The 27,967-nt window shown below is 35.2% G+C and overlaps 1 protein-coding gene across 30 annotated transcripts in view; it reads left to right on the top strand.

The window, feature by feature from the left end:
- LOC130900174 (TLD domain-containing protein 2) overlaps positions 1-27,967 on the top strand; it is a 200,327-nt gene that overhangs the window by 99,979 nt on the left and 72,381 nt on the right. For 15 of the 30 annotated variants that reach the window (XM_057810608.1, XM_057810591.1, XM_057810587.1 and 12 more), the window contains 4 exons: positions 6,145-6,207; positions 8,007-8,107; positions 25,131-25,204; positions 26,838-27,042. In XM_057810608.1, the coding sequence (XP_057666591.1) occupies positions 6,145-6,207; positions 8,007-8,107; positions 25,131-25,204; positions 26,838-27,042 (443 nt within the window). Of the gene's footprint in view, positions 1-6,144; positions 6,208-8,006; positions 8,108-24,635; positions 25,052-25,130; positions 25,205-26,837; positions 27,043-27,967 lie in introns of those variants that run through there. The other 15 variants (XM_057810596.1, XM_057810599.1, XM_057810589.1 and 12 more) reach the window with 5 other exon arrangements.

Raw genomic sequence — 27,967 nt, forward strand, 5'->3', positions numbered from 1 at the left:
GTCAATGTGTTCATTCCATTTTATCTTTCTATCCAGTACCCAGTCCTTGATGTTATCTATCCCGTATGTTCGTCTTATGTTTTCACTCCTTTCTCTATCCATTAGTGTTCTTCCTGCTAATCTTCGAACTATTTTCATTTCTGTAGTCTCCAATATCCGTTTCGTTTTAGAGGTCTCAGGTCGGGTCTCTGCTGCATAGGATAATATAGGTCTGATTGCGGTCTTGTATATGCGGGCTTTTGCTTCAGTTCGAATTTATTTATTTCGCCAGATTGTGTCATTTAGGTACGCTGCTGCTCTTGAGGCTCTTGTAGCTTGGTTTCTTACTTCCGTCTCCACGTCCCCGTGTCCAGATATTTCGATTCCCAGATATTTAAATTTCATTTCCTGGTGTATTATTTTGTTATCCACCAAAGGCTTACATCTGATCGGTGTCTTGTTAAATTGGTACAGTAGCCTTTGCAGTTCGTCCTCGTTCTCCGCCAACAGTACCGCATCGTCTGCATAGCACAGGATTTTTATTTCCCATTTTGTATCCTCTTAGTTTGCGTACTTGTTTTATGATTTATATTTATATTTATGAATAAAACAATTCAAATTTTGTTTCTTATTAAATATATGTTTAGAAAGATGTATTGAAAATGGATTGTTTCATTATTTACCAAATTACCAAATAATATTTTAAAACGGCTTTCCATGTGACAATAACCGAATCGGATAATTTCTAAATATTATTTCCATGGTATGTATCTTTGTTTCAGTACTACTTATAAATAATAATGAAAAAGATATGATAAATACATTTTATTCTTCAAGTTGTGGATGCATTTAAGCAAATATTATTGAAAAGAAAATTGATAAGATTTGTTTATATGTCATAGGTTAATCATTTATAAAGAAAAATTGTGAATAATAATTGTTTTTCTAGTAATTATTGTAAATTTAATGGTATCCGGAGCGCAGCGAGATAAAAATAGTTTAAACAAACATGCAAAATTTCCATAATGACGTAATTATATCATATATGGGTATATTTTTACACAACATAGAAATCTAATGACGATTATTTTATTTTATACTAATCAATTTGCAAAAATAATACAAAGTGCAGAAAAATCTACGCCTTGTGTATCTTAGACATTCGAAATATGAATATCGGGTTTAAACGGTAGCCAATCCATGATTCATACCAAATTTCCACAATCCCATTTCGCTTTCCAGTACTGTAGATTTTACAGGTCATTTACTCGAAGTAAACTTGCACTGGCTAGACATTGTAGAACTAGATGATCTGGTTTCGTCCTTCTACCCACATAATATTCACTCGTCAGACCTAATCTCAACTAGTATCGGCTAAAACTGGTTCAAATACGCTTTGAATCTAACGTTATCTAAGCTCAAAAATAATGTTTCGGAAAAGCACCTCCAGAATTTTCCGATTTTATCGTTATTTACTATCACCGGGCTTCTTTCCTGGCTAAAGCATTAGTCTCTTTGATTCCTATATGCCCAGCAACCCGGACTATTATTCTTACCTACTTCAACAAGTTTTCTTCCATGAAAACTTCTAAAGCTAAAGACCAGCTGACTAAAATGAATCGATAATTCTTACTAGGTTCTTTTCAGGTTTATTTTTACATTCGTATTTGATATCAGTTCCATATAATTATCTCCAACTTCTGAGGTGACCCTTTTGGTGGTAGATAACCATTTTCTGTTTAAAAATGGTATGAGCCACTTAAATGTAGATATAAGACAGTTAAAACCTCAAAAATAGATGAAAACGGGCAAAAAGTATAAACTGAAAGATGTTGTAACTTTGTGAATCGATGTTCGAATATGAAGAAGAGAAAAATGGAGAAAAAGTACTAAAAGGAAAGCAAGCTGTAGAAAAAGATGCTTCCGAACAAGGATTCAATTCTAGAATGAGTGTATAGTAGTCCTTTGTCGTTTGGAAATGGATATTTTTGTACTTAACAACTAAAAACTTTGAAATCAATATGAATATATAGACATTGCGGTAAAAGTAATTATCATTTTCCAAAAACATCCTGTATATATCACGTTGATTTGGTTAATTTGAATAATTTATTACGAATAATAATAATTGCAATCCGATATTATCGAAGCATGCTTATGTTCTTTAATATTAATTAGATAAAGATTTAATAAATTGGGTTTTCATAATATGTATAAACAAACATCAAACGTTTATTTTCCAACTTTGTATTTTACAGATTACGCAGCCAGCCGAAGTTTCAAAAATTGTTTGTAAATAATTTCATTAGGGGCTCGCGCAAACCAGAGCATAGCCTCGGGTTCCAAGATATACATTGTTGTAGCATCATTATTATTATTTTCACAATCTACTGTGCCTTTTTTGAAATATTTCATTTTTATTTTACTAGACTATGCATAATTTTAAAGATAAATATCTAGCATACGATGCAACTACCAAAAAAACAGTTAAAAAATATAAACACAATATATATCGACATTTATTTTTCAAATGCTATCGCTGCATGAATATCAATTCATTCATATGGGGTTTTCAATGTCTGTTAAACTAACAGCTGCAATACTCAAACGAATTGTTCATATTTACCATTATTATTCATACACTTTAAGACGCACGTTTCAAGAACCAAGTTATCTCCTTCGGTTTATCTTACTAGGTTTAGACAACTTGCAAGTACAAGGCTTGACAATTCTATAACAAGCATTCGGTTTAAACCTTGTATACACAGAAAGCGATACATTTACCCTGTAGCTCCGCACAATTGCTCCACCAGTTCTAGAAATCTGCAGGTGTTAAAACTGCCGTAGTCTGCTGGTGAATGGACTCACTCAACTCATATTGATTAAGACAAGAACGAAGTTATCTTCTTCAGTTTATCTTACTAGGTTTAGACAACTGGCAAGTACAAGGCTTGACAATTCTACAACGAGCATTTGTTTTAAACCTTGTATACACAGAAAGCGATACATTTACCCTGTAGCTCCGCACAATTGCTCCACCAGTTCTAGAAATCTGCAGGTGTTAAAACTGCCGTAGTCTGCTGGTGAATGGACTCACTCAACTCATATTGATTAAGACAAGAACGAAGTTATCTTCTTCAGTTTATCTTACTAGGTTTAGACAACTGGCAAGTACAAGGCTTGACAATTCTACAACGAGCATTTGTTTTAAACCTTGTATACACAGAAAGCGATACATTTACCCTGTAGCTCCGCACAATTGCTCCACCAGTTCTAGAAATCTGCAGGTGTTAAAACTGCCGTAGTCTGCTGGTGAATGGACTCACTCAACTCATATTGATTAAGACAAGAACGAAGTTATCTTCTTCAGTTTATCTTACTAGGTTTAGACAACTGGCAAGTACAAGGCTTGACAATTCTACAACGAGCATTTGTTTTAAACCTTGTATACACAGAAAGCGATACATTTACCCTGTAGCTCCGCACAATTGCTCCACCAGTTCTAGAAATCTGCAGGTGTTAAAACTGCCGTCGTCTGCTGGTGAATGGACTCACTCAACTTATACTGATTAAGACAAGAACGAAGTTATCTTCTTCAGTTTATCTTACTAGGTTTAGACAACTGGCAAGTACAAGGCTTGGCAATTCTACAACGAGCCTTTGACGGAAACTTGCCTCAATTCTTTGCAGCACACCAGACGTCGCCTTTGGGCTATGAAGTGGTCTCTCGTGAAGCTGATGTGGGTTTCTTTCTGCCCAATACGTCCAGAATTCGTCTTATCGTACTTGTGCTCATTAGAAGTGCTGCTGAATGCCTCTGAATAGAGCAGCGAGGGCTTCTGACAAAGGCTTCCCTTACTCGTTCAATGTTACTTACTCCTGAATGCTAGCAGTTCGTTGGGGACCCCGTGGGTTTTTCTTCAATACCGATCCGCTTGTTCGAAGGTTGTTTACCCATCGCAATATTGTGTTACGAGAAGGGACACTTCCGTTACGATGAATATTAAACTGACGATGGAAATCGCGCTGAACAGCAGTTTCGGATTCGTCATTTCGAACAAAACTGTCATAAGCGTACAAGCGTTGGTCTAGCGTCCACGGCTCCATCTCAATGACTGAAATGTAAATGCTACGAACAAATGAAACTTTAGATACCAGTCACGTGCCTCTCCCACCATGAGCGCCCGTGTACAACCCACTTCAAAAACATCCGATTCCCGTGAATGACCCGTATTCATAGAAAACGACTATAGATGGAGACTTATAGTGGGTAGTTATCACTTGTAATAAAGTCATTGGAAAGACCTATATGTATTGTATTGTGAATGTATTTTAATTATATTTGCGGTCTATACACTATCACGTTCACCTCCACCATCACTTTCACAGCACTGTCACGCCAACGCCGTTCTGGTTTGCGCTAATCTTATAAATCGCAAGTACTTAAAAAACGTTCATATTCAATATCAATTCAAACATACATTATGTTAATATCTAATTTATGTATAATATGACCAAATGCCGTTCACACTTCACTAAAATATTCATAATATTTTATTCATTTCGTTTTCAATGAAAATTATTTAAAAAATGACAAGAACCAAAACTAAATTTCAAATTAAACATTGAATCTTCACAAATCATCTTCTATATCTGCATTTTCTATTAAGTTCTCATAAAATACTTAAGTCTCCAAAATATTATAACTCACCCCTCTACATTTTTGTTTCATCATTAATGAATGATTTTCTTTGCATTATTTTTGGCGACCTTACAACCTAATGAACTGCTAAGAATATCAATTGATATCTGTTGATACGTAAGTTTTGAAAAAGACAAATAATTGCTTTATGACTTTACTCCATTAAGATCAATTCCATTTTTTCCATTCCGATTGACGTACCTTCAAACCATGTAATCACATCAACCGATTCTTCAGGTGTAGCAAAACGTTGACCTCGTAATTCATCCTTGATCTGCGGGAATAAGAACTGCAAATGTTCAATATCAGTTTACGCATAGCTTCGATGTTTTCTGGTATACCAGTTGATTTTAAGGACCGTCACGAGACAACTCAAATAGCACTCGTATAACAACACGTTTTGAGTTGGTTCATCATCATCATCATCATTCAGCCTTATCTCGTCCACTGCTGGACGAATGCTTCCAGTTTTCTCTGCTCTGAGCGGTCGCTACCCAATTTGTCCTTATTCTTTTAAAATCGTCAGTCCATCTCGTAGGGGATCTTCCAGGACTTCGTCTGTCTGTTCTCGGTTTCCAATCTAGAATTCTTTTTGTCCATCGGTTATTTTGGATCCTTGCAACATGTCCTGTCCACCGTCATTTTTGTATATGGTCTATGATATCTTTAACTGTGTAATTTGCAAGTTAAGTATTGGTCTTAGTCCATAAGTCAGGACTGGGAGGACGCATTGGTTAAAGGCTTTTTTCTTAAGACCGATTGGTACATTTGCTTTGAACACATCTCGCAATTTACCAAACGAAGCCCATCCTAGTGTCGTCAAGACCCACCATCTGAATATCTTTGCTGACCACATTTAGTGGCTGCCTACGAACTAAATTTGTCATCATCCTGGTTTTATTGAAATTTATTTTTAGACCAACTTTCCTTGTTGCGATTTGCAAATCTTGTATCATGTTTTTTGCCTCGCCTAATTCATCAGTTATGAGGACAATGTCATCTGCAAACCTTAGGTGATGTAGCCTTTCCCTATCTATGTTGATACCTTTATGTTACCACTGTAGTGTTTTAAAAGGATGTTCCATAATAACCTTGCCTAACGCAATTTTTTCAGTGGGAGAGTGTAGATTGACCGTTGTTGTCGCGTTATGTATTGGTAAACTCTTTGAGTGATTTACATATGGTCTTGTCATGTAATTCATAATGGCGACAATATCTCATTATTAATTAATGGTCATGTTATGCATAAAGCGGTTCAATTGTCTCACACTCCGCTAGTGATTCCTGTTAAGGTCAAGCTGTACCTTAATTTAAAAATTACAAACAATTTTATGAAAACTTCCTTTTTCTTTTTTTTTTTTTAATCATTACTATCATTATTTATCATTACTGCACGATTTTTATTTAATTTGCATGATTATTTTTTATTTCGCCTCATTATTGGTTTTCTGCTTAAATCACAGGTCGCGGAGGGCATCTCAAGATGTCGGAAGGGTCACAAACAAGGAAGGTTACCCTGGTATGAGGTACGTATTCAATAAATTTTAAAAATCCATTTCATCTGGGGCGTAACAGCTTTTCTTGGATAATGCTTAAGACCTTGTTTCAAACTAACAAATGCAGGGGTAACAAATATTGAAAATGGTGAAATTACTTAAATATCTGATATTTTCACTCATAAATGATTTAACACTTACACTGCCACGTATATTATTTAAGATTAGTGACTGACACGGCGTTATGTTAATAAAGCCATGTCAATCATTTTTTTCCACTTATTTTTGTCTGGTTTCATCCCGATTAAAGTTTTTTTTTTGTTAAATTATAACATTTGGTACAATTCTTTCTTTTTCTTCTTCTCTTACTGTTTATCCTTCTATATTACTTTGAAAAATGAAAAGCCTACGAATTTGCTCTCTAAACTTTGTTATGGAAATATTTTTATTTGTCGCTTCCCTGTATATAACATGAGCATTTACAATGGCAGTACCAGTAATTAACCCCAAAGATACTTTTCGGTACCATTTCGAACCTTTTGCTAGACATAGTTATACGAGGATAATCGCAGAGGTACCTGCTCAAACCTAGAGATGGCGGTAGTTGCTTGAAAAATATCACTGTATTAGAAAGTACACCATCTACATAACATGTTTCAAGTTTAAAGACGCCACGTTGTTTAATATTTCTTTGGGAGCCATCAATCGTGAACGATTTCAGTGAATTTGTAAACATACTTTTATTTGGAAGGCCTTAGCCCAACCAATATAAAAACTGAACTAGATTCTTCTCTGGGTGAGACTGCACCTTCGTTATCAATAATAAAATATTGGGTAGCAGAGTTCAAACGACTCCGAAGATCTGCATCGCAGTGGTCGACCAAATGAAGTGACGACTCCGGAAATGTTGAAGAAAATCCCCAAATCGGTACTGGATGTACCCAAAACGGCGTTGTGAAGATGTTTCATCCAGTGTTTGACAATATTTCACAAAAATAAACCCAAATTTTTGCGCCGTTCCATAAGCATGGGTGAAACATGGGTCTATCACTTCGCACTCGAAACCAAAGGACCTTCAAAACAATGGACTGAAAAGGGAGAAAACTTTTGGGTCAGGTGCTTCTGGGACCGTCCTCGTATTGCGAGTTTTGATTGTTTCCACACACACATCCAAATTGTTATACCTCTTTATTTTTCTTTAAATTACTCACTTCTAATAAAACTTTCTGCATGTTGGTTTGTCTCTACACAATCAGTTGAACAATTTTTCGTTTAAAAACATCTGAAGTGTACCACAAGACATCATTTCAAAATATAAATTGATTTGTGGACCCTCATTTCCAGTGAACCGCAGTTGTTTTTGTTTACCACCATTTGGTCCCCATAGAGATTTTTCTGTTTCATAATTTTTTTCTCCGTTCTCCTCTGACTCTAATATTTTATGTTCCTGGTCACTATCTTGCTCGTCCTATTCGCTATTTTCTTTTCGAATGGTATCCTTTAACTTACTACTATCGCTTTCCTAAGATGGAATATATTCTGGCTCCGAATCAACTGCAGCAGATTCTTGCTTCTTCGAGATCAATGTCTTATGATTAGTTTTAAGATTCGTAATGTAAAAGTCATACCTGACCATTTGGACGTCAGTCCTTCTAGATTTTTTACTACTTTGTAGGCTATAGTAACAGTCCTTGAGATAATCATATATTGCATATATAGTTACTTAAAATCTTTCGCAGAACAAATTTGTATAGCCACGTACTCGTTATTTTGTTTTTTTTTTTTTTTTCAATTTTGTTCATATAATTTATTGTTTTATCCTGTTTCAGGAGTAAAAGCAGGAGTGTAGATCACGGCATAGCATCGCCTTTCGATTTAGATGCATTGCGGGCCAAAGTTGACAGCCAATTCGATAGGAGTCTTGATAGAGGTAAGTGAAATAATCATTAAAAACCTATCAACCATCTAACGATAACATAAAAAACTGAAATGAAATAGAAACCATTCGTTTCAATATAATGGTTTATAATTGTTGTCAACGTCTTCTGCTAGTTTATCATTCCAATAGTTTTGCTCAAACACCATAAAAAAGCGGTAATGCAGCTCTAAGCTATACAATTTTCTTCTTTATCAGCATTTATGTTTCCACTCTTGGACACTGTTTTCCATATTACTCTGTCTTGTGTCGGTTGCATCCAAAGATGACTCGCTGCTGGTCTAAATATCGTCATTTAACCTTGCAATTGGAGAGCAACAAATTAAAATATGACCAAAGTAGACTTGGATAATTGTAATAAGAAACAAAAATGAAATTAGTCAGCTATGTTATCGTTACATAAAAACTTTCTAATTCACTGACTTGTGGAGAAATATTCGGAATTATTCATAATATAAAGCCGCGTTTACACCGGAGTTAATAACACGAGTTTTTAACAAAAAGTTATTAACTTAGCTGAATCGCCAAAAAATTTCTCTTAACAAAAGTTAATAACTCGTGTTTTCAACAGAAAATTCCATGTTATTAACAAGGTTTATGTTATCCATCCAGAGTCGGTAAAGATCAAAGGAAATGTGTTATGTTTTAAACCTCTTTTAGCGCGTTAACTTTTGTTAACAACAGGTTCCTCTCTTCCCCGCAACCCCCTCGCCGCAAGTCTTTCTTTCACTGGAATGGCTTTTCTGTAGTTGGTGTCCTTTTTCCCAATTCTGTGCCCCAATTGTCCGATCAACCACTCAACATCACAGCTGGTTATGCGGAGGAAATTCTTGATGCTTCCGTCGCACCTTAGCTCGCCTGAAAGAGGGTCACGATCGTCTTCTTGCAGATCATTCAACATATCACTCCCACTGTACACAGTCCTTGCTCTGAGGGACGGTTTCACCCAGTATCTCCTACGTCTCCTTTGAGCAGCGGTAGCCAAAACAACGCACGCAGCTGCAGCGAGAACCACGTCATCCTCTCGCACCATTGTCTCACCTAGAACTGCTGGCTGTGCATGAGCGTTGGTAATGGCGGAGTTTTTAACTTTTGTTGATAACAAAACTAGCAGCCAAAAGAAAATGTTATTAACATATGTTAATGACTTTTGTTATTAACATCAGTTAATAACAAAAATGTTAAAAACTTGTGTTATTAACTCCGGTGTAAACGCGGCTTTAGTTTGTTTTGTGAATAACTCTTATTTTTGAAATTTAATTAATACGAAGAAATACTTTGGAACTGTTACTTTTATCGCTACATGAATAACGAGTAACTATATCTTGTAGTTTATACGATAATTGCCTTTTAAGTGTTTACAAAAAGGGAAACAGTAACGAACAAGCTAGAAAAAAAGTGTTTAATTGCTTTTCGAAGAATTCGTTCTTAAGGTCTATAAATTTTTGCATACGCTCAAACCAATAATGGAAAGTCTTTCCATTTTAAAGCTGATATTATAGTGTTTCTATAAGTCTTCGAAAGCTTCTTGAGATCACTAGAATCGCTGTCCGCGCATTTTTTATTTCACTGTGGTGAACAAGAAAAAGTCACTAAGTGATAGATTCGGTGAATACCAAATGTGACTTTAATTTGATGTTTTTTTGAGATGATATCCTAAGAGAGATTTTAGACGGTCTTATCGACGTTCAATTATGAACTTCGTGTATTGTTAAGACATTATTGGGAACAAAAGCAGCGGAGACCGCAAGGAAAATATATAAAATTGAAGAAACACAGTTTTAATAGTGGAGATTGGATGGTTGGTGATGGTTCCCGTCCAAGTCGTCCACGGGATATGGAGGTTACAAGAGAAAACTAACCTAGTACCAGCACTCATACCGATTGTCGGTCTCCTTTGGACAAAAAATATCATAACTCGCCATTGAAAATCATTAAGTGAGAACTACAGAAGTTGTCGAATAGTGCCACACAAATTAAACGCCGAAAATCTCTTTGTCTTGTGGAAAGTTGAACGTTTTATTGGACGATTTGCAACGAAAAATCTATTTATCACAACAACTCGAACATGGAAAATCAGTGGATAAACAAAGGTCAATTACCATAAGCCGTCGCAATAATCGGAAAGTCTTGGTCCGTGTCTGATGAATTTATGAAGATTAAAGGTCGATTTATATGTAACAGTGCCCTGTCCGAGTGACCGAGTTGTAGCAGTGTCTCAAAGCGTGTGTGATCAGCGACTGGGACTGAGAATTTAGCTATGGCAGCTTGGATAGAAGATCTCGCTGTATTTGGCGTTATTTCTCCTATTTTGTTCCAGATTTGCAATTTATGTTTGGTGTCCAAATAGTTTGCAGGTCCTGTATCATAAATTACCGGGTACTTTCGATTAATTCCTCGTCATCCATAAGTTTAGTAAAGAATTTAACGGCAACTAAAAGGAAAATTTTCTTATTTGTTTATATGCACGTATGACAAAGAAAACCACAGCTGACTAGATTCGCGTTTATACAAGTCCGTGCGGTCAGTGTCAAGCCCGAGCACCAGCAGTGCCCCCAGCGAAAATATCGGTTCGGATGAATTTCTGTCCGGGCACTGACGGGCCCCGACCGGGAAACGCCAATGTATAAACAGTCTCATAATGATTTACACTGTTTTTTTTTTCTGTCCGGAAACTTCATAAGACGGAACGGACACGGACTGATATATATGAATCGACCTTTAGTATACTTCGAAATCATTCCGAAAAAATAAACTGCGAAAGTGACACGGAATAAGATTGAATAACTTGGTGGTATTGAACTCCCTATCAAATCCAGCATTTTGTCCGGACTTGCACCGTCAGATTTCCCAAAGAGGTGTTGAAAATACAGTTCGACAATTTTTTGCATCTAATTCCAAAAAAAATGATTTTACCAAGGTCTCAAAGAGCTTGCTGAATGTTGGATGAAAAAACATAGAATACTTCATGGACTATACTTCAAATATTAAAACTCTCTCTCTTTTTATGATTATTTAATAAACAAAGTAAGCATTGGAAACGGACATTGTTGTGTCGAGCTGTTTATGCAAGCTGCGGCGCTAGCTTCAGATCCACAAAAATAGATATTTTGATGAAGTGAAGTGATTGTAATTAATTAAGTTGAATATTTCACATTCATATTCCTGTAAAACATTTCCCGAATACTGTATATTTCCAAGAGATTCTGAAACTTTTATTTCCAGTACCGTATCTTTTGTAGTAGAACTATTATAATCGTTATGTATACGTTCCGCTAATTTATTATAAAACTAACTGTTATATAATTTTGTACGCTTTGATGGATTTATATGTTGCATAAAATTCTCCTTATAGTAGTCGTGTCAAATCAGAATTCAAAGTTATTTTCGTTTTCGTGCAAATTGAATAATTAAATTTTTGTAGTACCACCAGAATTAAAACTATTCCGAAGAACCCATCTAAAAATTTATATTCCAGAAAAAGTATTTGCAATATTCTATACTGCTAAACATATCAAATGAATGTTAAACTGACTATTTTAAATAAATACAAGTCAATGTTGAACACTTACTTGATTCATTAATCTTATTGACACTCGAATAAATGCATTTCTAATGAAAATAATCAATATTTGATAAAAATTGGAAGCAATAATAAAAATTTTGCAATATAAACAATTTAATAGGAATAGAAATATTCCTCCCTAGAAACCCCAACCCACTCAACCTCCCCAAAATCCCAATCGTCTCATCCAAAATACCCCTAAACCCCAAAAACCTCAAACACCAAAACCCAGCTTCCTAGAACCCTCCAACAACAACCCCATACATTCTCCTCACAACCCTCACTCCAAAACCTCAATTTGAGGAATCTTCCTCAAAAATACACTTCCCAGAGGGAATATCCTCAACACGCAAGAGCTTTTGAGAGATCAAATGAGCTTCCTCAAAGCAAATCCCAACGGTACCGCCCTCCTAAAAGCTCCTTCCACGTTTCATTCCGAAACGTTGGCGAGGAAAATCCGTTGTCGTTGTCGTCATCTCTCAACGTGTCCAACGATCCCCATCTAAAACCATAAAAACCACCTTTTCACTGATCTGCAAGAATGTAGGACGAGGAATTTTCTGGAATCCTCTTCCCGCTAAAATTTCCCGTTCTCAAATCCTGGAGGATCAGGTCAACCAATAAACTAACATCAATGTTTCGGATAATAACAGACTCTAAAACAGCCTACCACCACGTCCTCACCAAAGGCATCAGTTTTCACGGGCTTTTGCACTACTGCGAGGCCTCAAACTCCAACTCTATTTCCGCAGCTCCTAAGTACTGCATCCGCTGCTCCTCTATCGGCCACTTCGCTGATATTTGCAAGGCCAAACCGATCTGTCCTTATTGTAGTGCATCTCACCACAAACCAGAGAAATGCCCAAAATCAAACTCCCCTACATGCACAACTTGCGGTGGTTCTCATCCCGCTTACCATCCCCGTTGTCTAAAGAGGATGGAAACCACAAAAGTCCCCAAGGAAACTGCCCCAGTCACCCTGGAAAAACCCCAAACTCCATTCGACCTCTCTGCAGGCACCAAAATCCTAATCGAAATCCTGGCAACCATAATAATGAATGCCATCCCCACTTCTCATTTATCAAAAAAGTACCTTTGGGAGGAATGCCCTTTTTTGGTGATATCACCCGACCTCTCACACTCACCCTACACACTCCTCGTCTATCGTCGGTGTTGCAGGTTTTCTACGATTTCCCTGCAACCTGATGAACCGATTCTCCAGACAAATGGCCGACGATATGGAATAATGCAGCCGCAGTTGTATGCGCCCGCCCCCTTTTATTTATAATAAACAAAAAAACACAAAATTTTCAAAAAACAAAAAAAGATATATGAAATACCTCAAAAATAAAAAAAAAACAAATCGAGGAGACCCGTTTTTGCTTCCAAGCTCCATTTTCATCTGGCCAAAATCTTCCTTCAGAAATAGTTAGGTGAACACAACCCAACGAAACCACCACAATCCCAGCCCTGCAGAGGAGCCATTCCTATATCAGGGCCTACTCCAACAATCGTCCTCCTTTCAAAAATCCTCCTTATCCTAGCAAACTTTAACCAACGAATCTCTCTCTCTAACAATTTAATACTTTCTAGGACCGATCCTGGCTACTCTTAATACTGTCGCTCTGTTTGGAACTCTGCTTGGAAGAGTCGTTATTAAATTATCAATTAAATGTGACAGTACAGCTTTCCAAATTACTTACAACTCATTAGCCAGTTGTGAGGTTTGGAGAGGCTGTAACCTCAACCTCAACGTGCCCAATGCAATTCATGTCTGGTGAACACGTTGGCCAATCCATTCCAATACGTTAGTTTAGAATTCTCGTACGGTGGTGTCGTTCATTATCTTCAATAAAAACAAATCTGTCACCTACTCCACCAGCAAATGGTACGATAATCGGACACAAAAACCTTCTATAAATACTAGTGGTGGCCCTCTTTCTCTCCATAACAATATTCACCCATCAAACGCATGTATATAAAGGAAATCTTGATTCGTTGAAGAAGACGTAATGCCTCCAGTCTAGTAAGTTTCATATCTGCAGGTACGCAGTTCATCCGTCAACTTTGGGTTTTTAGCGTGTCTTCACGCTCTCGGATCTCGTGCAGACAATCATTTCCTGATGTATTAGAGAAATAAACCTTCCAGTAGCTTGCCTAAAGAAGCTACTGTTTCTGATTGCAGTCAGGACTACTAAACGATCTTGAGCACGAGCTGCGTCTTCTTCCGTATGTGTAGATCACATCTCCATGGCATGCCGAATCCAAGTCCAACACATTCAATTGTATAGCGACTTCCTCTTGAGACATCCCTTCAAGGCTCCAACGTTAAAGGAATAATTTTTATTATTGTTAACAATAACGGTAGTAAAGCCAATGAAATTTTTCACCACTTTTACACATTCATTTATCAAAGAGATACAAATATAAAAAAAGGGAAAGAACATGGAAAAACATTAGCTGTAGATCTATGATTATCTACGTATCCGCTGCAATTCTTTTAGGAATATATTTGGGCGCAAAATTTAGAAGAATAAAAAATATCCACTTCGATTCTTGCGCATATGAAACTATTAGAATTTATAAAAAAAAATTTCTCTAATTCGAAAAAAAGAAAATCCTTGTTTAATATAAAAGCAAGAAGCGAACATCTAGACGAAGGCGAGGTAACTCGCATTTCGCCGCCCCACGGCCACTTTGAGGGTCGTATCGGTTGCTCGTTTGCGATCCCTTACAGCCTCAAAGCTGATTATAAACTTTCGTAAATAGAAAATTCGGTTTACTTCACATTTTGTTTTGAATTACCTTTTTCTAAGTGACTATTTCACTTTATCATCTAGACAATCATGATGTTAAGAGGTGTGAAAAAAATACTGTGAACCGTTTAAAAACAAAGTATAAAGTTGAGATAGAATTTAAGTAATTTTACTCCAAATTACTGCACTTTGTTATGAATGCACTTATCCCAGCGATGAATCCATGAGTTGAAGCATTTATAAAAGACTTCTCTCGAATCGGCTCTATAATAACCCTTCTAATTATACTAGAAATCGTATGGTGCTAAATCTGGTAAGTAAGGGAATGTAGAAAGACTTTTTACTCCCAAAAACTCGTGAATCAACAACACAATCAAATTAAATCGTTGGCCAATTTTTCAAGTATTTTTTCCTCCCGCAATTTTGCAAATTTTCATCTGTTTTTCAGGTCTAATTACCTCCCGAACTGTCTTTTAAGTTATTGTCATCAATATAGACAGATTTCAACGTTTCGCAGACTTTTTATGCATTTTTTAAGCTTGAGACAAAACCTAATGCGTTGTTCATGACGGAGAAACTGTAAACTAGCAGATTGACTCGTCAAAATAAGTTTCAAACTTGTATATGAACATGACGGCCATAGATCATTTGGGAAGTCGTTTTGGCTTTCCAACCGTTCTGCATCTATACTTAGAAGATATTTTGGGCTGTATCTAAAAGGTTCTATTTTTCTTGGGTTTTTTGTCCCACTTCCTAATATGTTAGCACTACTCCTTCGAGCTTTTTGCTGCAATGAGTAGAATACTGCCGTCTCTATGACTTTCTCGCAGAATCTGCAGTTGTCTATCGTCTGAAGTTGGTATTTGACCTGTCAGAAAACCGACCAGCAGTTTAATGTTCTTTCTGGTCACCTATTTCAGCTTTATCACCTGATGTGGTCATTCGTTCATTGTTGATGTTACATCTCATAAGGCTACAGTAGGGCTCTGGTCCAAATTATAGAGTCGGTGCTCTTTTTTGGTAAGGCTATCTGCTTCCTCATTACTAGTATACTCGGATGGCTTGGTAACCACCTTGGAAGTGCGTTCAATAGCTTTCGAAGCCTTCAAGACCCCTTTACTATAAGAGAGAGTTTTCTATTCACTTTTGAGCACATAAATTTATCAAATAATAAAAAAAATAGTGGCTGCTCTTCCTAATGATATGGAGAGCTTATATTTTAGTCCAAAAATGCCGTATCCACATAGTTGCGCTAACTTGGAACCGTCAGTATACCAAAGAGTTGCATCTTTATTGGCCAATGATTGGCGTTTATTGATTACCACTTCGAAAGGGATATCTGTGTTCTTCATGCTGTGCTTTTGACACTTTGGTTTTCCATTGCCTTATAGCTGTATCAATGTTAGAATTCCGAAGTGACCTGTCAGATACTCTGACTAATTTGTAGGTCTATATTATCCTGTGAGCGCCGCTAAACACAGTTTTTCATTATTATGGGGATGCAACTCAAAAACTACAGTGGGGTATGTTGGTATGGCCACGACAACGGCGTTATGAAAACCTAGTTTTTTCAATTTTTACATTTTAATGAATTTGGATCCGTTCCATTTTATCTTCACGGAAGCTATACATTATTAACTGAGTTGGAATTTCCGGAACATTAATACAGAAGACACTGTTTTTTCTGCTCGTCTCGCTTGACAACTTTTTTATATTATTTACTAGTGGTCTTAATTTTTTTATCCTCGACCCACGTTTTCTTGCGCTTACAAATATATTCTAATATCCATCGTAATTGCTTCGCAAATATCGATTACATCATCTACCTTTTTACCGACATAGATTAATGGGGAATCTTAACATATGCATAAAATTCGTTTGTGCAACAAATGAATGTTATTGCAGTAACAATCCGTTTAAATTTTGGCATCATCTTTTTTTATGTTTAGGGCCGATCCTCCTCACTATAATGTTAAGAGTTCTAGGTCCGGTGATGAAATTTTAAGTGGAATAATATTTACACTACCGGTCAAAAGTTTGTGCCCACCCCATAGTTTTCGTGATACACAACAAATAAAAACAATACGATTTCAATATTTATATTTTAAACAAAATGTACAGACAGATAAGAAACTACAGATTGTTAGGCAAGGCGTAAATTGGGACACGTGACTCCTACATGTTACACGTGCTGCGTGGTGGTGATCCGCATATTGTGACACGCGTTTTCAAATAGGAAACGACGGGGTTTAGATTTGATTGGCGGTTCGCGACTAGCCGGCATCAAAAAATTTTTGACAATCGAACTTAAGTTCTGAATCAGAATCGGATGATGCTGAGTAGGAAATGTTGTTTTATTCATAGATAGATGTAATTTAAGAAATTTAAATCACCTAATAAATTTACTCTATTGGGAGAACTAAAATGAGTGTTATTAACTTTTCTTCTGTCATTTCTTCATGTATTCAATCTTGTACGTGCTGTGCTGCGTCACCTCACACGTGCTATTCGTGTCCCAATTTGCGTCTAATTGTTACAAATCTAAATTTTTGATCCACCGATATAACCTTTTGCTTTTATTTATTTCGGTGCACAATTTCGACTATTTGGTTCCATTCGTTTTGCAGGAAGTGAGACACTGCTTTTTGACTTTCCTGTCCAATTTGTCCCACAACAACTCAACCGGATTGAGGTCGAGCAACTGCGACGGCCAAATCATCACTTTCGGTACATTCCTCCTTTTCAATTACTTAAAATAGTCTTTGCGCGTGCTTGAGATCGTTGTCATGTTGGAAGATAAATTTTCTGCCGATCATGTGCTGGTCAGAACGTATTACATTTTCCTTCAATATTTTTTAGCCAACTTTTTCCAAAGCCTCCGCTGTGTTTTCAGTCGGGATTACATACGGATTTGACATCCGTTCTTCGTTCGACCTGCGCACAAATACTCTTCTATTCGATCTAAAAACCTCAAACTTCAACTTTTTACTCCATAAAACTCTCTCCCACTTTTCATTCGCCCAATTTTTAGCTAGCCAACTGCGTTATTATAAGGTGAGCTACTATCTCTGAGCCCGTGAATCTTTGGTTACGTATAATGATCAATACAATAGATTTTTCTTTAGCGGTTGTGGTTTTTTGAGGCCTCAACGTTTTCTATCTCCCATCTATTAGTGGATGCCTAGTTTCTTGGTTTTACCCATTTTAAAACTTGCGAGAACGAAAACAATTCGTATAGGAACTCCACGATATAAGTCTTGGTCCAAAAAGGGCTAACTGGGACTAAACTACAATCATAAACATAACGTGCGTTTGTATGAAGTAAACAAATAACGGACGCTATTATTTTTGGTTTGTTCCGACCTCTGATTGGCAGTATTAAAATGGAAGTTTATTATTTTGAAATTTAATAAATAGATGGGGTGGGCAAACACTTTTTCCCGGTGGTGCATGTACATTTATATTTGGAATGGGATTAGAGCGAAACTTGACTGTTGCGAATAGTATGAAAACTTTACAAAAAATATTTTATCAAACCACGTTCACACCGGGAACAAACTATGAATAACATTAGAGTGAAGTTTATCTTAAAATATTTAAAATAATGAAGAAATTCAATCAGTTCTATAAAAACAAGAAAAAAAAAATTAAAATATGTCTTCTTATGTGGTTGGAAATGATTAAAACTTCTGGACATGATACGCTCCAATTAGCGCCTGCAAAAACTTTTAATTATCAATAAAAAGTGAAAAATATGTGATTAGCTTGTTAAAATTCATTCAATTATTCAACCAAACGGCCTTTAATTTAAAAAAAAAATAATCGATTCATAAAGATTGTTATTAAATAAAACAAACATTAATGAAACATTGTTTAAAAACCCATAATTTCATACAAAAGTTTCGCAACAATTACCTCGTATTAATAAATAATTATTAAAACTTGTGTAAATTTTATTTTTAATAAGAAAATTATTCAAGTTCGTTTGTTAAAATAATTTTTATCTTAAAAGAAGTTAAATGCATATGTCATGGACGTCTAGAAGTAGGTTCGCCGAAAACAATGATTATATAAATTACAAAGCGTGCGTTCCGATTGTTATAAATAGTTTATTACATATTCGTGTACTTCAAACGGTTTTTGGAATTATAAATCCCATAAATAATAAGCATGATGTGGTTGGTTTCTAATATTCGCACATGTCGTTATTTTAAACTTGAAATTTCTTCATCTTTTTCTTTTAATAAAACCCTGTCCTGTTTACTCCGGAATCTTTAGCTGCCTTATGAGCACTTCATGAGAGAAAAAACTCCAGCTCTTATACCGTATTCTTAGAACTCTTTTTAGTGGTTTCCGTGTGTTTGGTTTTTGATTTGTTGCCCATTTTGATTAATTGGATTTCATTGATCAGTCTTCTTAGTTGAAAAATGTTCATATTATATTTATCTGCTGACCAGAACTCTAGTTCTCCATCTGTGTCCCATAATGTAACTTTGGCACTTTCTATGATTCTGTCCATCATAAAATTGAGTTCTTGAATTTTTTGGACAGTACTGTTTTGGTTTCAATCTTTGTTATATGGCCAGTTAATTAATAATATTTTGTTATTTATGATATTGTTTGATACGTCTCTCAATCGTACCTTATCAAAAGCTATAGTGAGATCAACAAAAGATTCAAACATAAGAAGTTTGTTGATTGCCGTATTATGGATATTGCGTCCATAATCGATCTTTTTTGTTTTGTTCTTTCGAAGTTGGATTCCTTTTATATTGCCATTGTACATTTTCTTCTGGTTTTATTACTTTCCTTTCATTTTTGAGGGTCTTCAAAGTACGAGAAAATACGTTTTAAAGACCATAAACCTAACAGAATGAGACATGTCGGCTGTGGTAAGACCAGGTTTGTGTCAGAGAAACTACTTGGAAAAAAGGAATTCTAACTGTGCCCGCAAGCCGTTTGTTGAAGGATCAAGGATTATATTGAATAATCAAGTGTTAGTTTTTAAAACAGTAGTTGTAGAAACTATATTTATAAGGAAACATTTGCCATTTCATATTATTGTATATTATATAACTATTTCATTTAAAAGAAATCTAAATACTAAGTATAGTATTTAATTCCAACAATAAATTATTTAAATGAATAGCATATTCAATACTATCAGCTTCCTCGTCACTTTCTATTTCAAAATAGTCGACAAAATTAATTATAAAAGTGTCAGTTATTGTATTCTGAAATGTTCTTTTTCTATAATCGTTTTTTTTTAATATCTCTGATATCAAAAGATTATTTTTTTGGACCAAATATTGTTTTAGGGGTTTCCATGTCTCAAATTTTAATGCTCAACAGTTTTATAGAAATCAATATTAATATGTTTGGGTGCAGTTAAGTCAGAAATCAGAAAAATCCATTTGTTTTACATTATTTCAGTTTGATGATATTTTCGATGGCATAAATACATGAACCATTTTTTTTCAATCTCCGATCGCTCCTTAAGACGCTGCGCGAAGCACTCGCACTACACACTCCGCCATTGTTGACATTCAGGCGTCAGTCGGCGTTGTGCTACAGTCACGTAAACATGTTCGCCATTATTGATGCTTCCGCCAAGAGTGAATTGGCGAATTGTGATTCGTTTTTCTACAGGCTAAAGGCCGTAGTGCTGCAGAAATCCATCGGAAAATGAGTCTTGTGTATAGGGAAAACTTCATGAGTGATGGTGTTGTGCGTGAATTGTGTCGAAAGTTTAAAGATGGCCGTGTGCATGATGAAAAGGTCGAAGGACGTAAATCTGTCGTTTCAGATGACCTGGTTCAACGAGTTGACAGAATGGTTAAAGAAAACCGAAGATTCACCATTACTGCTTTGTCTACGGAATTTCCAGATTTTTCAGGTTCTGTTTTGTACTGAACGGTTAGGCTACGAAATCATAGAAAATAGCAGCTATGAAATTTCAATGACTTTTAAAGAGAAGATGTTTAATTATGAAGGTGTAGATGAAATTATTGATTCCGCTGTAAGTACATTCAGAATTGATTTTTGATTACAATGGTTGACGCCGTGATACAAGATTGAAGCACTTAAATGATTTAGATCTAGTACTTAGCGAAGATATAGAGTCTTATGAGCTTCATGAAGAAACACAACCTTTAGTGCCTAATCTACCAAACTCCATTATAGACGCCAGTCAAATGAATTGGAAGATAACTTTCCTAATATTTACATTGCTGTTAGAATTATGTTGACTATGCCTGTTAGTACAGTTTTCACTGAAAGAACTTTTGGAAAGTTTATTAAAAATTACTTAACAAACAATTCGAAGCCTACTACCTGGTTCAGCAGTATTCTCAATCGAAGTAGATTTAGCAGCAAAAAACAAATCCTTCAGTAAAACATAAAGCCAAAAAAAAGTTATAAAATTTATTAGGTAGATCTTGGGAACGAAAGCAAAAGGGTTTTGCTGATTAATCTACGCTCCGCCACTGTTAGGGTGGAAGCAGATTTTTTAGACTTCAATCGTGTCAAATTAAAAAAAAAACACGTTAACGTAGTATAAAGTTTCATAAAAAGATAGTTGATTTCTATTTTTTGCGATGTATATTTACATCTATAAAATTAAACTTCAAATTTAATATTAGGTTTATACATCGTTAAAATCCGTAGCTTGTAGTTATTCCCAAGAGATGTGATTATTAGTCCCTGCGAGGCCATTCAATTACAGCTACACCATTCTAGATCTAGTTCATTGTATTTCGCAAAAAGAGATGTGCAGTTATTCGAAGAATTTCGTTACATCTAATTAGCCTAATTTAAAATTGTCCATGGAAATAGTCAATTTTCAACTGAATACTTTCAAATAAGGATTCATTTATATTTGCCAAAATGATTTATTGTATTAGATATCCAAAGTTTGTTGATCTTCTTCTTCTTCATATACCTTATCGACTTTTGAGGTTGCCCATCATCATAGCTATTCTGATTTTGAATCGTTATATCGTTTTCCCAGGATCCTAAGCCAAGATATTCTAATAGACCTTTTCCCTACACTTATTCCCTGAATAATTAGCGGTAGGGTCTCATATTTTGGACCTCTCATGATGAAGCCAAGATATTGAGGTTATTTTCTTTAACCTTTAACTTCTCCGTTTTTTTTTCAGAACATCTACATTGGTCACATGATCTGTGTATGATATTTCCAGCATCCCACGGTAAACCTACATCTTGAAAGCTTTTGGTTTTCGCTCGTAATATACGTTGAGGTTTCAACCTTCTTCACTATACAATAAAACTGCATTTGAGTATCAATGTTCTGAGCTCTAACATCAGATCGCGACTACAGAGAAGTTTCTTTATCCGAATCCTTTTGTGACATTATGCAACATGTTTTGTAAATCTTCAATGTTTTCGAAGTACTATGTGGTTTGCATTTTTTCTTCTTCATGTACCATCTTCATTTCGCAAGTTGGCTATCATCATCGCTGATTTGACTTTGGAAGCTACAGAGAAGTTTCTTGAATAATGAACGGGTTTTCTCGACCGGACTTCTTATTTCTAAACAGTTTGAGAGCTTCAGTTTTGATGACAATCGTATATTTGGTCTTTTTAACATTAAGATTCGGACCATATCTTGTAGCGCTCATTCCGCCGTCATCATTTTCGGTGCCTTTAGTGAACATTTCCTTTGAGTAGAAGTCTAAAAGGAGTGGAGAAAGAGCACACCCATGTCTGATTCCTCGCTTGATTTCTACTGCATTCGTTAGTTTGAACTGAATGCGAACAAACACAGTTTGATGTTTTTTTTTTCGTTCTAGGGCTTCTATGAATAGTTTGTGACACACTTTATCAAATGCTTTATTATAATCGACGGCCTTGATAGTTTCATTTTTTGATTATCATGAATTATTAATGTAAACAAAGTCAAAAATTTCAATTTTATAAAAAATAACTGTTGTTATTTTGTAATTAACATACCCCATCTCTATTAACATCCATAACGGTAGAATGCAGGTTAATCAGATGCACAGAACAATAAATACCTACTGTCACATTTTATGTTGCCCAATATGGTTTAGCAGGGATTGCAACTGGACAATACATACACGCAATTAGTCGACTAATTACTATAAAATATAAAAATATTATCCATTTCAAATGACCATTATCCGCTACGTTGCTATGAAAATGTTGGTTTTGTTGACAAGGCCGTTTCGTTTACAGTGATTTTAGAATTAATTTCAAATTCTTTAAATGAAAATGAAAGGTTATAATGATGGTGCCTTTTTAATTTCTTATATTAAGATGAATTAAGGACGATGACAATAAGGAAGTTAAATTGTACGTGTATGTAAAGGTTATACAGAGGTCTATGACCTATTGAATAAATATCTCTTCGGAATTAAGAAAAAAAATTTAGTTTACATGTTTACAAGAATGTGATGACAAATATTATGTTTATGAACTGAAATATACACTTGAATTACATTCGTATAAAAAGTACTTTAGACAGAGTCGAATTCAGGGTCGCTTGTAATGATTTGTGAAAAGATATTTGACACTTGAATAACATTTACTTATTTTTTCAAGATGAAATAAGTTGACGAATAAATATCTTGAGGGTCAAACTGATTTTTTTATACCTTTTGCTGTTTTTATAAAGTACAGAATCAAGAAATATATTTTCGCATTTTTTTTAATATCGTGTTTGAATTGAAGTTTTTTTATTACAAGAAATCAATATTTAGATGATTTCGTTACTGATCCCCCAAAAAAATCAAATTAAAAACAAGCCAAATATTGAAAAATCAGTATTTCTACTTTAATATCATTTTTTTATTTTCATCGGTTTTCATTTCATGATAATTTCATTATCGAATTTATATTTTTTTAAAATACTACCACCTCCAGATGTCACGAATTGATAGTCACTTCGGTACGTATTGCTCCTACGTCATACGTGAAATAAGCAATTAAAAAGTCAAATTGTGTACTTTTAAGAAAATTCCATACTGTTCTGACCAGCTGACGTCATTAATTCAATAGGGAATTTGCATTAATTTTTTTAAATATTTTTAATTCACTCTTTAGATAACTATATCTCGATAAAAAATACAAATTCTGTCAAAAAAGTCAAAATAACTTAAGGATTATTATTAAGAATATTTAATGATTAAATTAGGGTTATTTTGAACGCAGTTATTTTTGGCAAATCGTGCATACATGAGTTGAGCGCACAGATTATATAGGAGGGTGCATTGAGCGCACATTTGCAGGTATAAAGACGTTAATTTCAATGCCTGTATTTACCTTGAAAATAAATAACAATCCAATAAACGCAATTTTTTTATTATTTTGAACCTAATACCAAAAATGCAATTTTTTCTGTCAATTTTTGTTTAATATTTTATATTATATTAAACATTTGCTCATTTTGGAAAATCTGTGCCCTCGATGCACGTGCGCTCCCTCGCACCCCCCATTTTTCGCGGGCTTCGGCTTTCGGTCAATTCCCACGTCCAGTATTTGTTTACTTTAAATGTGACAGTTACTTTGACACATTTTAGTTTATAGTATCGATAAAAATCATAGGAAAAGTTGAAAAAACGTTCTATAGGTATTGTATTGTACCTATATTATAAAACTCTATTACAAGGAAACCCAATAAAGTTCAGAGACAAGAAAAAACCAGGATGAAATGTTTGTTTGGTTGAGATCATTGACCTCAGCTAATGTATAATCTTGATTAAATACAAAATATGTATCGCGAGTGCCAGAAAAATAATCAAAATCTAAAAACACAAAAATAAACAAAATTTTTGTCACAATCATCACCCTGTTTGGACCGTAATAAATCCAGGACGTGTTATTTGACGTCACATCATGAGGCGTTTATTAAATTTGAATTTCGCTCGCTTACTTTGCACTTTTTATTATTTATTTTATACAATTGTGAACAAAATGAATGAGGAATTAATGATTTCATGATAATATCTTTTTTCAAAACATTCATATATAATAAATAATAACCCTCGTATATTTATTACCACAAAATACTTCCCTCTAAGGCTGCCCGTCAAATTTTTCTAAGAAGTTGTTAAATATTCTGAAATCTTCGATTAATAATTTTCATACGTCCCATATACCAAGTCCGTCTCTGTCGTCTAATGTAAATAGTGAATATTTCATCTACCACTATTACTTTTTTTAAGCGATACGAATATGTGTCATATCAGTGTTCACTTGCTACGTAATATTACATAAACTAATTATCAAAAACAAAACTGTATGCTGACCTGCGTGTACCTCATTAAATTCTACTGTGGGTAGGTTCGACCTCTGAATCTTGCTTGACGGTTCGTTCTAATGTTTCAAGGTCTTCCAGTAATCGTTCAGCAGCAGTCCTTCGTTTCTCGTGAAATTATCACAGTTCACCGTATCACATAAATATGGCATTTAAAGAGTGTAAGAACGTGATATCCTGAAAATATCTAAAAATGGATTTCCAAGAGGATTACTATGATTATAATCACCCCACATCGACAGCTTTTCCTTATATGACAGTAGACGGCATCTATGATTTTATTATTGTTTACAAACATGGCAACAGTGAGAGTAAAGGTTAATATATATATATATATTCCAACGATGCAATGTATGTACTATGACACGTAAACAATTTTTTTTGTTTTTGTTGTAGATTTAGACGGTTCCAACAACAGTTTATCCGAAAGAAGAAAAGCTGGACCACCGGAAAATACTACTGTATACACGGTAAGTGATTTTTATACTTCAATTCAAGGTCGATTAGGGCAACACTGACAACACTGTCGATCGGCAATGGGGAAACAGTATAATATGAAAGTGAACACGCCCCTTTTAGAGTACCGTAATAGCCCAGTCATTATAGACATAGGGGATTGTAATGCATTCATAAATATTACGACAACATTGATAAATACTATTTTGAATATTATTTTGTAATAAATTTGATTATATTTGTTTTTAGTTGTTAAAATAATACAGATGAATCATTTATTTCACAATTTACAGCAATTAATAACCGGATCAGTTATCTATTATCTTAGACACTACTCATAATAAAGTTGAATTAAATTGAGATATACGAGGGTTGTTTGAAACTCAGTATATTTTTGCATCCGTTGAGAGATTCTCATTAATTTTATTTTTGAAAGACATTACGCCTACGCAAATGAAAGACGTATTAAATACTATGTACGGGGACTCTGTACCATCATTTATGACCATAAACATTTGGGCAGCTGAATTCAAAGGTGGCCTTTGACGACGAGAGCTCGGACCGGACAAAAACGGCGACAAAAACTGATATTATCAAAAAAGAGAGTGGTTTGAGCAAAACGAGTCGGATTTATAACCGTAAATAAAACCTGAATACACCACTACACTCCAGAAACGTAAAAAACAAACAAAACCGTGGATTACAAACAGCGAATCGGCTCTGAAAAAGCGAAGAAGTTTCTAACGACGGGAAAAATGATGGCGACCGTTTCTTTCATGGGTTTTTGTACATCGACTACCTTTTAAAAGGTAAAATAATAACAGAAGAGTATCACACACCATTGCTTGCTTGATGAGGTAAAGGAAGGAAAAAAAAGCGAGCGCATTGGAACAAGAAGAAAGTGCTTTTCAATCAGAACAACGCCCAATCCGATCGCTGTAGATAAAATTCACGACTTGCACTTCGAATTGGTTGACCATCAGATATAGCCCCCAGACACTTTGTCCTCTTTTCTATCATCAAAGTTTCACTTGCAAGATATTGTTTTTCATGAGACGAGGATTTTGAAAAGAAAGGTGGCAACTATTATTCAGAAGGCTTCTAACCCTCTGCAAAGCCCAGATTCGTTCATCTTTGGAATATTGCTCGCACATTTGGTGCCCTGATCTCAAGCATACCCTGAAGATTCTCGATTCAGTACAGAAAAGCCGTTCGACGTATAGGCGATCCAGATGTGACCAGAAACTTGGACAGTTTAGAGCATAGAAGAAAAATCTCCGACCTGATTCTGTTCTACCGATACCACCACGAAAAAAGCTCTTCAAAGCTGTCCAGCATACTCCCGCCTAGAACAGTTTTTGCAAGACCTACGCGACGTGGCTCATGAAGACCGAGTTCGCTTGCAGACGCCCAGAATTTCAATTCATCAGGACTAATTTCTTTGGAGAAGTGCAATCAACTTCCAAGGCACGGCTTTCCCGAGCACTACAACCTACATAAATTTATCCTCTTGTGATTGGTTTTAACATAAAAAAAATAAATTAGAATAATTTGAACAGTATGAATAATGGACCGATATTGGAATAAAACAACTGCAATTATTGATAATGGTAATAAAATTAATGAATAATTCTATTTATGCCGCAGGTTGCCGATAGAGATACGTTGACGTCGGTCGCTGCTAGATTCGACACTACTCCATCGGAATTAACGAAATTGAATCGCTTAGCAACGCCATATATCTTTCCCGGACAACAATTGTACGTGCCGAATAGGGAACAGCCCGAAAACGATTCCGAAGGATCTACTCCTGTAGAAGATTCTCATGATGATTTGCCACCGGCAGAGAAAGGTGAGAACACGTACAAGGATATTTTATTATATAACAAAAAGAAGAAGAAGAAAGAAACAACATAACCAAGTATTTAATAATTGTGCAAATTCTTAACTAGTCTGATACTGAACCAGTTCAGAGTCAGATCGTATCCACACTTTCAAAATCGGAATTTTTAGTAACTAAACACAGTTCTCAGGCTTTATCGGATAAGTCCATTGTTGATACCAATATTTTCGTTAGGATTTAAAGCTATGATCATGTGCAATATCGAATAGTGTAAATCTAAACTTAACTAACTGTTCATTTGGCTCCCCCTGTTTTCATTTAATATTGTTTCCTTCTAAAGCGATACAACGATTACAGCGCTTATTATTAAGTTTTCGATATCATTTTTATAGTACTCGAACTCGTTCACTGATGTAGACCGTGAAGCCGATCCTGTTCTCATATGTTAATAAAGTGTGGCGGATGAACCTAGAAGGTCTTTATAAGACGGCAATCTCTTTGTATTCACATTTAAAACATGTTTTGGCCTTTTTTATACAGACAATTTCTATGGAGTCCTTTTTATTGCAGTATTCTAGATATCTTAAGAATTATCTACAAAGTCGTTTGATATAAATATAGTAAATATTGAACCAAAATGTGAATTTAGACAAATTATAAAGTATTTAATAATAAATGCAAAGTTTATTATATTTAGTGTTAGTGTATACACAGTGTGTTTAAATTCACCTCGCCGTTCAATAACTTACAGGACGATTTGTCTTTAGCCTCAAAATAGGCTTTAGCGCAAAATATCGGCCCAGCGAGGGTTCTCTTGAAGTCTGTGAACAGGAAAAAGTCGCTTGGTGACAGATCTTGAGAATAAGATTGATGCAGAAGCAATACGAATCTCAATTCATGCAATTTTTCCATCTTTCTTTTCTTCAAAAACGTC

This window comes from Diorhabda carinulata, chromosome 12 (genome assembly GCF_026250575.1).
Source record: "Diorhabda carinulata isolate Delta chromosome 12, icDioCari1.1, whole genome shotgun sequence".
NCBI classification, from domain to species: Eukaryota; Metazoa; Arthropoda; class Insecta; order Coleoptera; family Chrysomelidae; genus Diorhabda; species Diorhabda carinulata.